This window comes from Hemiscyllium ocellatum, chromosome 7 (assembly GCF_020745735.1).
Source record: "Hemiscyllium ocellatum isolate sHemOce1 chromosome 7, sHemOce1.pat.X.cur, whole genome shotgun sequence".
NCBI classification, from domain to species: domain Eukaryota; kingdom Metazoa; phylum Chordata; class Chondrichthyes; order Orectolobiformes; family Hemiscylliidae; genus Hemiscyllium; species Hemiscyllium ocellatum.
This window is the reverse complement of record NC_083407.1, coordinates 58,706,748-58,720,193: the sequence shown is the minus strand read 5'-3', so window position 1 is coordinate 58,720,193 and position 13,446 is coordinate 58,706,748. Positions and strand designations below refer to the sequence as shown.

Sequence of the window (13,446 nt, the reverse complement as noted above, 5' to 3'; positions counted from 1 at the left end):
TCTATATTTAACTTGCTCTTTCTGGACCAGCAATAACCTTCCTCTTGTCTTAATGCTGCTTAGGGTCCCAATGACCTGTTTAAGCCTTCCTGGTTTACTTGATTGATACCTGGAATAAGTGTGTTGTGTGATAAGGAAAGATTTAGCAGGTATGTTTGTTTCTGCTGGAATTGAGAAGTGCATAGGATCTTGAATGGTATTAACTAGGTGGGTGTGGCAAGGAGGTTTTTTCTTGCAATCTAGAACAAGGAGGCACCGCTTTAAAATTAAGGGATCTCCTTTCGTATCAGACTTTTTTTCCGTTTTAGATGAGGCATGAATTTGGAACTTTCTTCCCTAGAAGGCATCCAAGGTGGGGTCACTTCTAAAGCAGAGGTGGACAGATTCTTGTTAGGCAAAGGAATAAAGAGTTATGGGGGTAGAAAGAAATGTGGAATCTATCATGATCTTATTGACCTGCAACATGATGCAGAGGTTGAATAGACTTCTTTCCAATTTGGTATGTTGAAGGGACACAACTAATGCTTTTTCCACCTCAAAGCTAAGGAATTCTTTTCATCCTCCTGTGGTGCAGTTGTAGTGTCCCTTCTCCTGGACCAGGAAGCCCAGGTTCAAGTCCCACCTGGTCCAGAGGTGTGTAATAACATGGTGATGAGAAGAATTTGAGTCAAAAAGTGTGCTGCTGGAAAAGCGCAGCAGGTCAAGCAGCAACCAAGGGCCAGAAGAGTCGATGTTTCAGGCATAAGTCCTTCATCAACAATTCCTGAAGGGCTTATGCAGGAGACGCGGACTCTCCTGTTCCTTTGCTTGACTTGCTGTGCTTTTCCAGCACCTCACTTTTTGACTCTGATCTCCAGCATCTGCAGTCCTCACTTTCTCCTGATTAGAAGAATTGGTGAATAAAGGAAAGAATCGTTTCCTCCTGTCTCAAATGTTGATTCCCTCCGTGTGAACTCCTAACATTTGTGTTTTTGCTGTGTGTGGTTACTCACCATCTCCCAACACCTGCGAAACTCCCTGAACACGTACCCTATAGACGCACGAACTTTCGGAGGGCTGCCCCTTCATCAGGTGATTGCACAGCCAGCTGATGAAGGAGCGGCGCTCGGAAAGCTAGTGCTTCCAATTAAACCTGTTGGACCATAACCTGGTGTTGTGTGATTTTTAATTTTTGTACACCCCAGTCCAACATCGGCATCTCCAAATAACGAGTTTAAACGCCGCGGCTACCCCGAACGTGTTGCTTGGCTGCAGGTGTAGAATCCCGCGTTGCACATCTCTGTCTCTCCGGTCGGGTTCTAAGCGAATGCAACAATGCCTTTTGGATCTCCAGGTTTGTGGGGGGAGAGAAACAGGATTCCAAATTCTCCCGCCCACGTGCTCGCGCAGGACCAGGCACTGGTGCCTCTGCGTTTGTGTGCGTGTGTTTGTGTGTGTGTGAGGGCGGGCGCGCGCGCGCCGGCGGCGGCTTGAAGGGGTGTGAGCCGCGTGCGCGCACCGGCCCGGGGAGTTGCAGTGCGCGCGCCGCCCGCTGATCGCGCGTTCTCTGCCTCTCTATCTCTCTCTCTCTCACCTGCAGCACGAGGAAGCGATCGGAGCCGCAGCGCTGGTCAGCTGCAAGCTGCTGCTACCTGGAAGACAGCAGTCACCGCACCGAGAAGCAGAGACAGAGAGAGAGAGAGAGAGAGCTCCGGGCTGCACCTGGTGTGTGCATCGCCGGCGAACATCACCATCGAACATTTATCTGGAGGAAGAACAAGATCTAGCCGTGGAGTGTAAAAGAAAGACACAGAGAGAGAGAGAGAAGTGGAGCCTGCAATACCCTCAGAGGCTGCGAATGCTTGATTTAACTTGGTTCAACAACGGGCACTCGGAATTTGGGGCTAAAACAAAAATAAAGTAAGATGGCACGGCAGTAGAAATGTTAGAATCTGGGTAAACTTTTTCGTTGGGGGGGGATCGGAGGATCTCTTTTGAAATAAAGACCTCTTAAAACCCCGCAAGGCTGTATAAATTTGTACAAACCACCCTGCAGAGGAGGCAAAAGGAGGACGATCGCCTGCGAAGCGGGTTGCTGCAGATCGAGAACTAGTAACAATGCTCTTGTGCGCATTTCCAGAGGGGCAACGAATTGGGATTTCTTTGTCTGGCACTCAAAGCTAGTTCCCCTCTCCTTCCGTCTATTGGGCAGGTAGTGACAGGGAGCTAAAGCACGCACGGCGAGAGAACCAAGTTAAGGTTGTCAGAGTATTAATCTGGCCAGTTACCCATATTATGTCCGCACTTCGAAGAAAATTTGGTGACGATTACCAAGTAGTGACCACCTTGTCCAGTGGCTCCGGATTTAATCAGCCACCCAAGAAAAAGAGGCAGAGGTTTGTAGATAAGAACGGGCGTTGTAATGTGCAGCACGGGAACCTGAGCGGCGAAACTAGCCGTTATCTTTCGGATTTATTTACCACATTAGTTGATTTGAAATGGCGCTGGAATTTGTTCATTTTTATTCTCACATACACGGTGGCTTGGCTCTTTATGGCGTCGATGTGGTGGCTAATCGCTTATATCCGCGGCGATCTCAACAAAGCTCACGATGAGAAGTACACCCCTTGTGTTGCCAACGTCTACAACTTTCCTTCTGCCTTCTTGTTCTTTATTGAGACGGAGGCCACCATCGGTTACGGATACAGGTACATCACTGACAAATGTCCAGAGGGGATCATTCTTTTCCTCCTTCAGTCCATTCTGGGCTCCATTGTGGATGCATTCTTGATCGGTTGCATGTTTATAAAAATGTCTCAACCCAAGAAGCGAGCAGAGACGTTGATGTTTAGTGAACATGCGGTGATTTCCATGAGAGATGGTAAACTGACTCTGATGTTCAGAGTGGGAAACCTCCGCAACAGCCATATGGTGTCGGCACAGATACGCTGTAAATTGCTCAAAGTAAGTGATACTCATACAAGACAACGTGTGTTTCAATAATCTATGCGTATGTTCCAGATATCCAGGTATCTTAAAGTGCTTTTGCGTTTTGTACACGTTTATCATAGGGATTTTATATAGATTTATTGGATTGCGTGGGCTTCTAAAAGATTATTTTCAAATCAACATTGCAGAATCTTGTCAGAGGCTGTCTTAATGTGGGTGAGACCCCAGTTCATATTTTCTGTAACATGCGGGCGGAGCGGGTGGAGGGGGTGGAATAACCATGCTCCAGCCAAATATTTTCATATCGACATTACGGGGTAGTTCATTTGGCTCATTATTTGCCATGTTTCCGCTTCACATTCATGCTACTTCACTACGGATCTAATTATTTTCTCTCCAAACCATGAATTACTGAACTGGCAATTCATTCCTCCTGGTTGCGATAAAGAAATCGGAGTCTCGCCCCCACTCCCCCTAAAAAAAAGCCTTAACATTAGAGATTGAATTAAAAATCCTCCCACTGAGGGTACATTGGGAATTCACTGGGACCACAGGATGCTCGAAGCAAAAGACACTGGCAAATCAGAATCTATCCAACCCTGAGATTCATCCTGAACCCCCGTTGGCTTAATTCGTGTTAAAAATACACACATGTTTTCAAGTGTTTTGCACACGGAGCTCAAAACCCATTGGCGCACTAACTATTTTGTCCCTATGGATACAAGTGGATCCAGATACTAAAATCATGATTAGCCAAACTGAAAGATTTTGCCTTTCTATCCACTGGTTTTCAGGAGAGCTGCTTAATAAAAAACAGTATTCCAATTTAGAGTTACAAATAAACACAGCAGTTGAATGAATACCATTCTGCTTGTAAGTATTGCAACCACTAGTAAAAATGATGGACTAACAATTGAATTGGAGGCCACTTTGCATTTAGATCAAGTTATGGTGCGAACGCATCGGTGATTGCGTGAAATATTTTGTCCTTAAAGAAGAAATAATAAGATTCTAAACACATTAAATTGAAAATCTTTACAGTATTTAATTTCTAGCACAAATTTAGTTCTAGTTATTTTAATATCAAGTTTTAGCATATATGATTACATTTCCACACGTTGAGTTGTCGAATCGATTTGTAAAATACTATACTATAAAACGATATAAAATGAACTATAGTTTAAGATGGGTTTAAAAATCAATAAAGAGACTTGTGGCCTGTATGATCATTGACCATTTCTACCCCCCGCCCCCCGAAAAAAAACACACACACAAGCAAACGTTCAGATACGTGAAAGATAAAGGGTGTGCAGAGGAATCGATTTAAGAATGCGTAGGTACTTTAAAAGATCAACCACCGTTGGTCTCACTCTTTGGGATCTAACTGCCGCTGTTGTCGACAATCATTGCACTTTAAACTTTGAAGTAGTTAATTGTTTGTGGTGTGGCCGGCAACTTTCTCCGCAGATGGCAGAAATCAGGAGTGTGTGTGTGTAGAACATTCACGGTTGCTTAAATTGCTCGCATAAGTGGACCACTGATATAACTGAGAAAGTTTCCCCAAAGGCGAGTTTTTATTCTAAATAGCTAACTACAAATCCAGTAAGGTAATGATAAATGCAGAAACTAAGGACCTTCGGTTAGCGGTTTTATTCACTAAGGAATTGAAAACGTCCAAAAATGAATCTTCGATTGAGTGAAGATTAGAAACTAGAATGTAAGCTTAACCCTCTTTACACAGGACTGAGTAATGGTTGAGCGAAGCGCATTTGCGAGTTAATACTTTTCGAAATAATAGTTTAAGGATGGCGAAAAATAATCGATGACTTCCAGGACGGTATACAGACTGTAACGTATTCAGGCGCGATCTATTACGTGATTCTGGCAGGAAATGTTATGATTCTCACTTTAAAAAATGTAATTTTTCTTGTTATACACAAACCCATTCTTTAATCTGGATCACTGAACATAAATAGAAAACGTTTTCACTCAAATTATTGATTGGGCAGCGGGTTGGCGGTGATGTAAAGCGCTTTCAGAATGTCTTGACGAGTAGCTGGTCCAATGTTGATGTCTTCTCTCCACGCTTGTCTAGTCTCGGCAGACGCCCGAGGGTGAATTCTTGCCCCTCGATCAACTAGAACTGGACGTGGGATTTAGCACAGGGGCAGATCAGCTTTTCCTCGTCTCCCCACTCACTATCTGCCATGTGATTGATAGCAAGAGCCCTTTCTACGACCTCTCCCAGCGATCAATGCAAACGGAGCAATTCGAGATAGTCGTTATCCTTGAGGGAATCGTCGAAACGACTGGTGAGTGAAACGACCTGCACTTTCAACAAAGCTTAAGTGCCTGCGAATCCCTTTGGGAATCGCACTGTGATCAAGTAACTGTAGAAGGAGCTAACGTTTTGTGAAAAAAAAATCAGCGTGGAAGCGCAGGGCAATACCTGAGTTGGAACATGACTGCTGCAGATATGCGATTCAAAAATGAAGTCAACAAATTTAAAATTTCTGCTCATTAGTATAAATCAGTCAACCAACCATTTATCATTGTGAATAATCAAAAATAATTGCAACATGTTATCATACTCAGGATATTAAAAAAGGAGTAATGGATTTCAATTTAACTGTACAATGCCAATGGGCATATCCCTTCCTATCTCCACAAATTAATACTTTTTAATGTCAAAATATTGCTAAAGGCTATAAACCAAGTTCCACCTCATTAGTTCAAGTTTCAATTAGTTACTTTATCAGAAAATCAGCATGGTTCTTAAAGTTTTATTCATGAAAAAATTAAAGAGACCGCAGGTGATGTTGGTGTTACTTTAAGCCCTTTAATAATTTGCTTGAATAATGCCATTAGATAATCTTGTTTAGTTTTGAAATATCCACAGTGTTCATAAGTAAATTTTATCATGTTTCTGAGTAGCTTTCAGAATACAGTTAAATCAGATACTTTGTGGGATTTGTTTGCCTTGAGAAGAGAGAACAAGTGTAGTTGGGAATCAAATTGGTTACATACATTTAAAAAGTTCTTAAATATTACTTTAAAATAAACATCAGCTTGCAGGGAAGAATGTTTTATTTCTTATTCAGCAGGTAGAAGATTCATATTATGGAACCTTAATTGGAATTTTTCAAATGTAGAATGATATTAGTAGGAATAATCATATATAAAGTGCAGACTGTGAGTGAAGGGAATTTTGCAAAAGGTCGAGTAGTACACATGAATGAAGGATTGATACACAACAATGTAGTTGAATTATTTGACAGATCTTTTACAATACTGTAATGGAGCATTATTGTCATGTTTTGCAGTAGATTTTAAAGTATGACTGCTTCGTCTCTCGTTTTCTGAAAAAAAAGTTCTTTAGTTATTGTATTCAAATATGTGACCATTTATTTTTCAATGGGATGGCACGTCCTTTAGAATAGTGGAAGTGGGATTTTTTAATACATTGTATTAACTATTTGAATCCTAGTATACCATTAATGGAAATTTCAAGAAAATTGTATTTATTGTATGAATTTAAACCAATGTGTTGTAATGATGTTGCATACATGTGATGGAATCATGTTATAACATTTAGTGTTAGCATTGTAATGTTCACTGAAAAGGCAAATTTGCCTAAGTTATAATGTATGATAAAGGCATACCATCTTTATAGCAGCAGTTGTCTTTAAAAGTGTCTTAGAAGATGCACCATCAGACTTTTGAACAGAATCTCCAGGACCTGATTAAACATGCAATGTTTATCATTGCTTTAATTAACTTGGCAAAATTTACACATGGACACCAACGTTCCCCTTAAGTTGCCCAGGCGCATGGGTACATGGCTATGCTACAATCTGAATGCACTGTGCAGGGACCAGCAGGTTGTACAGTAGCAGTGTTTCCTTTTATGCTATGCTTAAATATGATTACGTGGCAATTTCATAAGGACTGCTTAGTGCAACAGATCAGGCACAAAAGAGGGAAATGAAGCAGACATTGACAGGCCTAACTGGTAGCTTCATATACAACTATCAAAGAAGACATTTAGTTCTATGAACCCACATCCTGTGATCTGGCTTGAATTGTAAAAACATGTTAAGACACATTATTCTTCACTACAAATCAAATATACTTCATTCTTCTCAAATCACAGGACTGTTTTTTTTAAATCTAGATGTCTTTGTATGCCACTGATGTCTTTTTCTGCATTGATGGTTCACTAGGAACTAGAATGGTACAGAAAGAGGCATCTAAGAGGATGAGCATTACTTTCATTTTTTATTTGCTCCTGTAATCTTTGGTATGTTTTGTAAGTGCTTATGCATTTTATCGTGAAGCCTACTTTTAGTCCAACACCTTTCCTGCTGCAGTATAATTCAGATTAAGAATTTATGGTAGAAATTATTGATAGTAAACATAGATATTCTACTGCTGTAGCACTGCATATTGTTGATCAAGTGCATGATATCACTGCATTATCAGTCCATATTCAGATTTTAAGTTTACATAGCATGTGTGGTGCTGCTATTCACCTAAGTACCAGGACAATAGAAAATTATAACGGTTGACTTGTCAAATAAATGGCAACATTATACTTGCCAATTCTAAACTGATGGAAACCCACACTTTGATATTGAATATTTCATATTGATTTGATGCATATCATATTTCAAAGTACTGTATTTCAAATAATGATAACATTGGTTCATTCACATTGAATAAAAGCTTAGTTACTTTGGGTTGATATGATAATTAGTCATTTGATTAGTCAACAATGTGTCAATATTAGGCTGAAGTCTCTCAATTTTTGGCAAAGCTGTTTCAGGTCAGATTCATGACAGCCAGTCCACCATAGCTCATGTTGACTTCCCCAATGCAATCTTCCATTTTTCATCTGAATTATACAACCCATCTCTTTGTTCCCAGTCTCATAGAATTGAGGGTATGAGAGACAGCTGCTTGCTAATGCCTGGACTTAGCAATGTTCAGCTCAGAGAAAGATGTTGGAGATCAGAGTTGAGAGTGTGGTGCTGAAAAAGCACAGCAGGTCAGGCAGTGTCCAAGGAGCAGGAGAATCGACATTTTGGGCACAAGCCCTTCATCAGGAATGAGACTCATTCCTGATGAAGGGCTTGTGCTTGAAATGTCAGTTCTTCTGCTCCTGGATGCTACATGATATGCTGTGCTTTTCTAGCACGACGCTCTTGACTTAGCAATGTTCACCCCATAGGAGCCATATTTAAGCCCCAGCACCATAACAGTCCAGCAGTGCCCTTCCTATGGTGGCCTTTCAGAGTTGTCTCTGAGGGAATGTTCCGATGGGCATTATTTGGTTCTTCAGTTTGCTGTTAGAGACCTGGAAATGCTAGTGGCCAGGGTGAAAGAGAGGAGAACAGTGTTGTATCCTGTTAACCAGCAAAAGAAGCAATGACTCCAAACAGCCAGCCTGAACCAAGATATCAGCTGGGTCAGCGTTGTGTGCCAAGTGAAATTCAAGGCACAGAAATTCAAGAAAGGAGGTTAATGATCTTCAACTGTATGTTATGGACCAGACCCCCCCCCAAAGTATATTAGGAAGGAATCCTGATGAAGGGCTTTTGCCCGAAACATCGATTGTCCTGCTCCTTGGATGCTGCCTGACCTGCTGTGCTATTCCAGCACCACACTAATCTTGACTCTGATCTCCAGCATCTGCAGTGAAGATAGCCAAGATCCTAACTCTTATATTTTTTAAAGGCAAGTTTAAGGCGCTGTGTTCCAGATATAATTCTTCAATTGATCTTAAACTTAACTCAAAACAAACTTTATTCTTACGACATAGTTAACATATAGTAAAGTGAAGAATTGGCATAATTTTACTCAATGGAAATACTGAGAATAATATATTATTTAAATAATCATCAACTGTTCCAATATAGGCAGCATCCCAAAACCAGCCCTCTGGCAAAAAATATAATTTAGCAAAACATTTGTTATTCTCAAATTCTGTCTCTTCAGTTCAGAAGAAAGAAACACTGAAAGAAATAATCTTCCCCTTTTTGATTTTTATGAGGAAGTCTCGTTGTCTGAGACTTCACGTTTGCAACAGAGAATTCAAGCTTTTAGTTCCAGCAGCCAGCAGAAACCTTCTCACTGACTAAAAACAAAACTAAAAACCATACTGGGTCTGTGTGAGCCCTGATCCCACTCACTCATGACTCTTTTGCTCTACTTAAAACAAAAACATCCAGGGAGAACACAAAGATGTTTACCAAATGCCTGTTTGAAGGAGATATTTTGGCACCACTGTGACAATACCGTTCTACAACAGAAACAGGACACAACAGATGTCTTAAAGGCATAGTACTGTCACATGTTCAGTAAGTGCTGCCACCTTCACTCTGCTACCTCATATTCATTGAGCCATCATTCTCTCCAACTCTGCCATTGCACATGCCTATCACCAAAGTTCATGATGACCGTTCTCTTTATTACATGCATGATGTCTGCTCAGTGGGTGTCACCTAGTTTATTTTCATTAACTACTAACCCTCTATGCTTCCTACTCACTCACTGAGGCCACCTCATCACCTTACCTGCCTCTGCATCACCACTAAAGTCCTACAGTCAAACAGCATGGAAACAAACATTAAGTTTCAAAAACAAAAGTGGTGCAATCTGTCTGCATTTTGTCCATATCCCTCTAAATATTTCCTATTCACGAACCTGTCCAAATGTCTTTTATATGTTGTAACTACCCGTATCTACCATTTCCTGTGGTAGTTCATTCTACATTTGAACTAACCTGTGTGTGAAAAAGGTGCCCTTCAGGTCCCTTTTAAGTCTTTCTCCTCCAGTTTTGAACTCCCCTACCCTAGGGAAAAGTCTTTTGCTATTCAACTGATCCATGCACCTCATGATTTTATAAATCTCTATATAGTCAACATTGAACCTCCTACGCTGCAGGGAAAAGAACTCCTGTCCAGTTTTTCCTTATAACTCAAACCCTCCAGTCGCAGCAAAGTCCTTGTAAATCTTTTCTGACTCCTCTCCAATTTAATAATATTTCTCCTAAAGCAGGGTGACCACAACAGTACACATTTTCCAAATGTGGCCTCACCAACTTCCTGAACAACCCCAACATGATGTCCCAACTCCTAAACTGAATGGTCTGAGCAAGGAAAGCAAGAGTACCAAATGCTGCCTTTACCACCATGGTGTACCTGAACCCCTCGGTCATGCTGTTTGACAACACTACCCAGGTCCCTACCATTAACTGTATAGGTTCCGCCCTTACCAAAATGTAACACCACACATTTATCCAAATATTACTCTATCTGCCACTCCTCTGGTCAATGGCTAATTGATCAAGATCCCTTTGTAATCTCAGATAACCTTCTTTACTGTTCGCTTTGCCATTAATTTTTCTGTCATCCACAAACATACTAACTATGCTTCCTAAATTCTCATCCAAATCATTTATAAGAATGGCAAACAACAGTGGACCCAGCAACGATCCCTGAGGAACATCGCTTCTCACAGGCTTCCAGACTGAAAAACAAAACTCTAACACCACCCTCTATCTCCTACCATCAAGCCAATTGTGTCCAATTGGCAAGCTCTCTCTGAATCCCATGTGATCTCACTTTATTAACCAGTCTACGATATGGAACCTTGTCAAAGGTTTTACTGAAGTCCATGTGGACAATATCTATCACTCTGCCCTCATCTATCTTTTGGTCATGTCCTCAAAAACTCAATCAAGTTTGTGAGACACAATTTCCCAAGCACAAAGCCATGCTGGTTATCCCTAGCCAGTCCTTGCCTTTCCAAATGCATATAAATCCTGTTCTCTGAATCCCCTCCAACAACTTAGCCATCACTGATGTCAAACCTGCTAATCTGTGGTTTCCCGGCCTGTCCTTGCAAACTTTCTTAAGTCTCTCACACTGTCCCATTGCAGGAAAATCTTGTCCATTGTCCATACAGAAGTCATGACAGCACACCAACTGACGTACCTGTAATTTCTGTAATTTTTACACTTTAAGTGCAGGATTGACATTGCTATCCCCGAACTGTAATTTGATAAGCTGCTTGATTGCCCATTGTGGTACTCTTTAACTAGTCATTAGCTTCCATGTAGCTTGACTTCCATGTAGCTCCTTGGTTGAACCACATGCCCTGTGTTTTCTGTGTAAGCTGCTGGTACATGCTGTAAGTGTGACATTGATGTAACACAGTGCTGTACAGCAACATGTCCACCCTTATGACTGTTTAGTGCTCCAAATCATGGCAAGCTGCCACTTCAGCTCATACTCCAGAAAGAAATACAAGCCATAGAGGCTGGCAGCTTCCAAGTAAGTGCAAAATGAGTGAGCACTAACAGTTAAAGATAAGAGCCAAAAGATGCATCATGTATAAGTATATGAAATGCATACTGTATCTGCATACAAAGCAACCTAACAGAAACAGACAAGGCATAATTGTCCCTCAGCCCCAACATGACATCCTGAAGACTCAAAGTGGTGAGTGAGTCTGAAAGCAGCCATGGTGTTGTAGCAAAGCTGGTAGTTGACTAATGTTGACTTGCTTGAACAAATGTTGGAGAGGATGGTATTAATGGAGCATGGAAGGATGTTGTGGTGAAGAACAGAGTTGGATAAAGGCCTAGAGGAAAAATGGTGAACTGCTGCCCCACGGTAGACTCTGACATTCCTGTTGGGAATTGGCATTGTTCAGTTTCTTAGAAAGGAGAGGAGAATTGGGAACTGCATAGAAATGGCATAATTTTAGCTAATAGTGAGCTGCAAATGCATGGAAATAAAGTAGTTATTGCTCATTAGCACAGTCTGGAATCGCTGAAAATTTAAATTTTTTTCTTATTATCGAGAATGTTTTTGTCAATTTTACTGGACTGTTTCAAATTTCTCAATATACCACAGGGATGGAAATTAAAATGCAGACTTCCTGAAATAAAACAATATTGTGTTCTTGTGTAAATATTTAAAGATTTCTGAGAAGCACAGCACTATTTGAATTTCTTACTGGAAATAATATTGAAGTCATTCAAACAGTTCAGTGATTTTTTAAACATTACATTGTATTTAATATGTTAAATCATTATAATCAGTACTGACATTAAAGAATTATCTACCCCTCTTATGTACATTTGGTTCCAGATTAAAGTCAAATGCAGAAACTGACTGTGAATCCTAGTAGCAATGAATGTCCACTATTAAGGTTAATATTACCAATGAGCAAAAAATATGTGATTACGTATTTGCAAAGATTGATTTTGTTTGGATAAAAGTAGGCATATTGTACAGAATAGATAAACAATATAAACAATAAACAATAAACAACAGCTCCCTGGTTCTGACACTGGGCTTATGTCATCCTCCGCATCATCGTCCGCTACTTCTGCCACCTTCAAACAGACTCCACCACGAGGGATATATTTCCCTCCACATCCCTATCAACGTTCTGGAGAGACCATTACCGCCACAACATCTGCATCAACCAATCCCACCATCCAGTGGCTGAACACTTCAACTCCCCCTCCCACTCCACCAAGAACATGCAAGTCCTGGGCCTCCTCCATCACTAAACCCTAACCACCCAACGCCTGAAGGAAAACCACCTCATCTTCCGCCTTGGGACCCTGCAACCACATGGGATTAATGTGAATTTCACCAGTTTCCTCATTTTTCCTCCCCCCAACTTATCCCAGTCCCAAACCTCCATCTCGGCACCTTCCTCTTGACCTGTGCATCGTCTTTCCCATCTATCTGCTCCACCTTCCTCTCTGACACATCACCTTCTCCCCCATCTTCATCTACCTATTGCATTTTCAGCTGCCTTCTCCCAAGCCCCACCTACCCTCCAATTTATCTCTCAGCTCCCCACCCCCTCCGACCCACAATCCTCATTCCTGACGAAGTGCTTTCCTCGAAGTCGATCCTCCTGCTCCTCGAATGCTGCCTGACCTGCTGTGCTTTTCGAGTACCACACTCTCAACTCTGATCTCCAGCCTCTGTAGTCCTCCCTTTCTCCTACCTCAGTGACTCTTTGTTCAAATGTCAACTCCACAACTTATGTCCCAAGTTCAGAAAGTTTTAGTCCAGGATTTTGATGGGAATTTTTGGCCCACCTTACAAATATAAAATCTGAAAATATTTAATTGTTATCTGTTCCAGCTATTGGCTTCACAATAGCAACTCTGTGAAAGAACAGTGACAGATGCCAAGCCTTTGTACATTGTACACAGTTTCATTCAGGCAGAGTTTCAGTTACTCCTCTGATTTTCATTAATATATTATGCATACAGTCTACCCAAGATTTATAAATTTCTTTGGAAGTTAAGTCATACCCTACTCCATCATAATTCTGGAAGGTAAAAATAATCTCAGTCTTGTCCACTCAAAAATGAGTTTCGATATAATCCTTTTCCTTGGACACAAAATCTTCATTTTGGACACCTGATGCATTCAACTCACATTCAACTTCCATGGTCATAAGTAACCTGCAGTGCTCTAAGGG

The 13,446-nt window shown here is 41.1% G+C and overlaps 1 protein-coding gene across 1 annotated transcript in view; it reads left to right on the top strand.

Annotated features, from left to right (window-relative positions):
* Positions 1-2,274: 2,274 nt before the first annotated feature.
* The window catches only part of kcnj3a (potassium inwardly rectifying channel subfamily J member 3a), a 332,318-nt gene continuing 321,146 nt past the window's right edge, over positions 2,275-13,446 (top strand). The window contains exons 1-2 of the mRNA XM_060827899.1: positions 2,275-2,943; positions 5,024-5,240. Coding sequence (XP_060683882.1) covers positions 2,275-2,943; positions 5,024-5,240 — 886 coding nt within the window. The remainder of the gene's footprint in view (positions 2,944-5,023; positions 5,241-13,446) is intronic.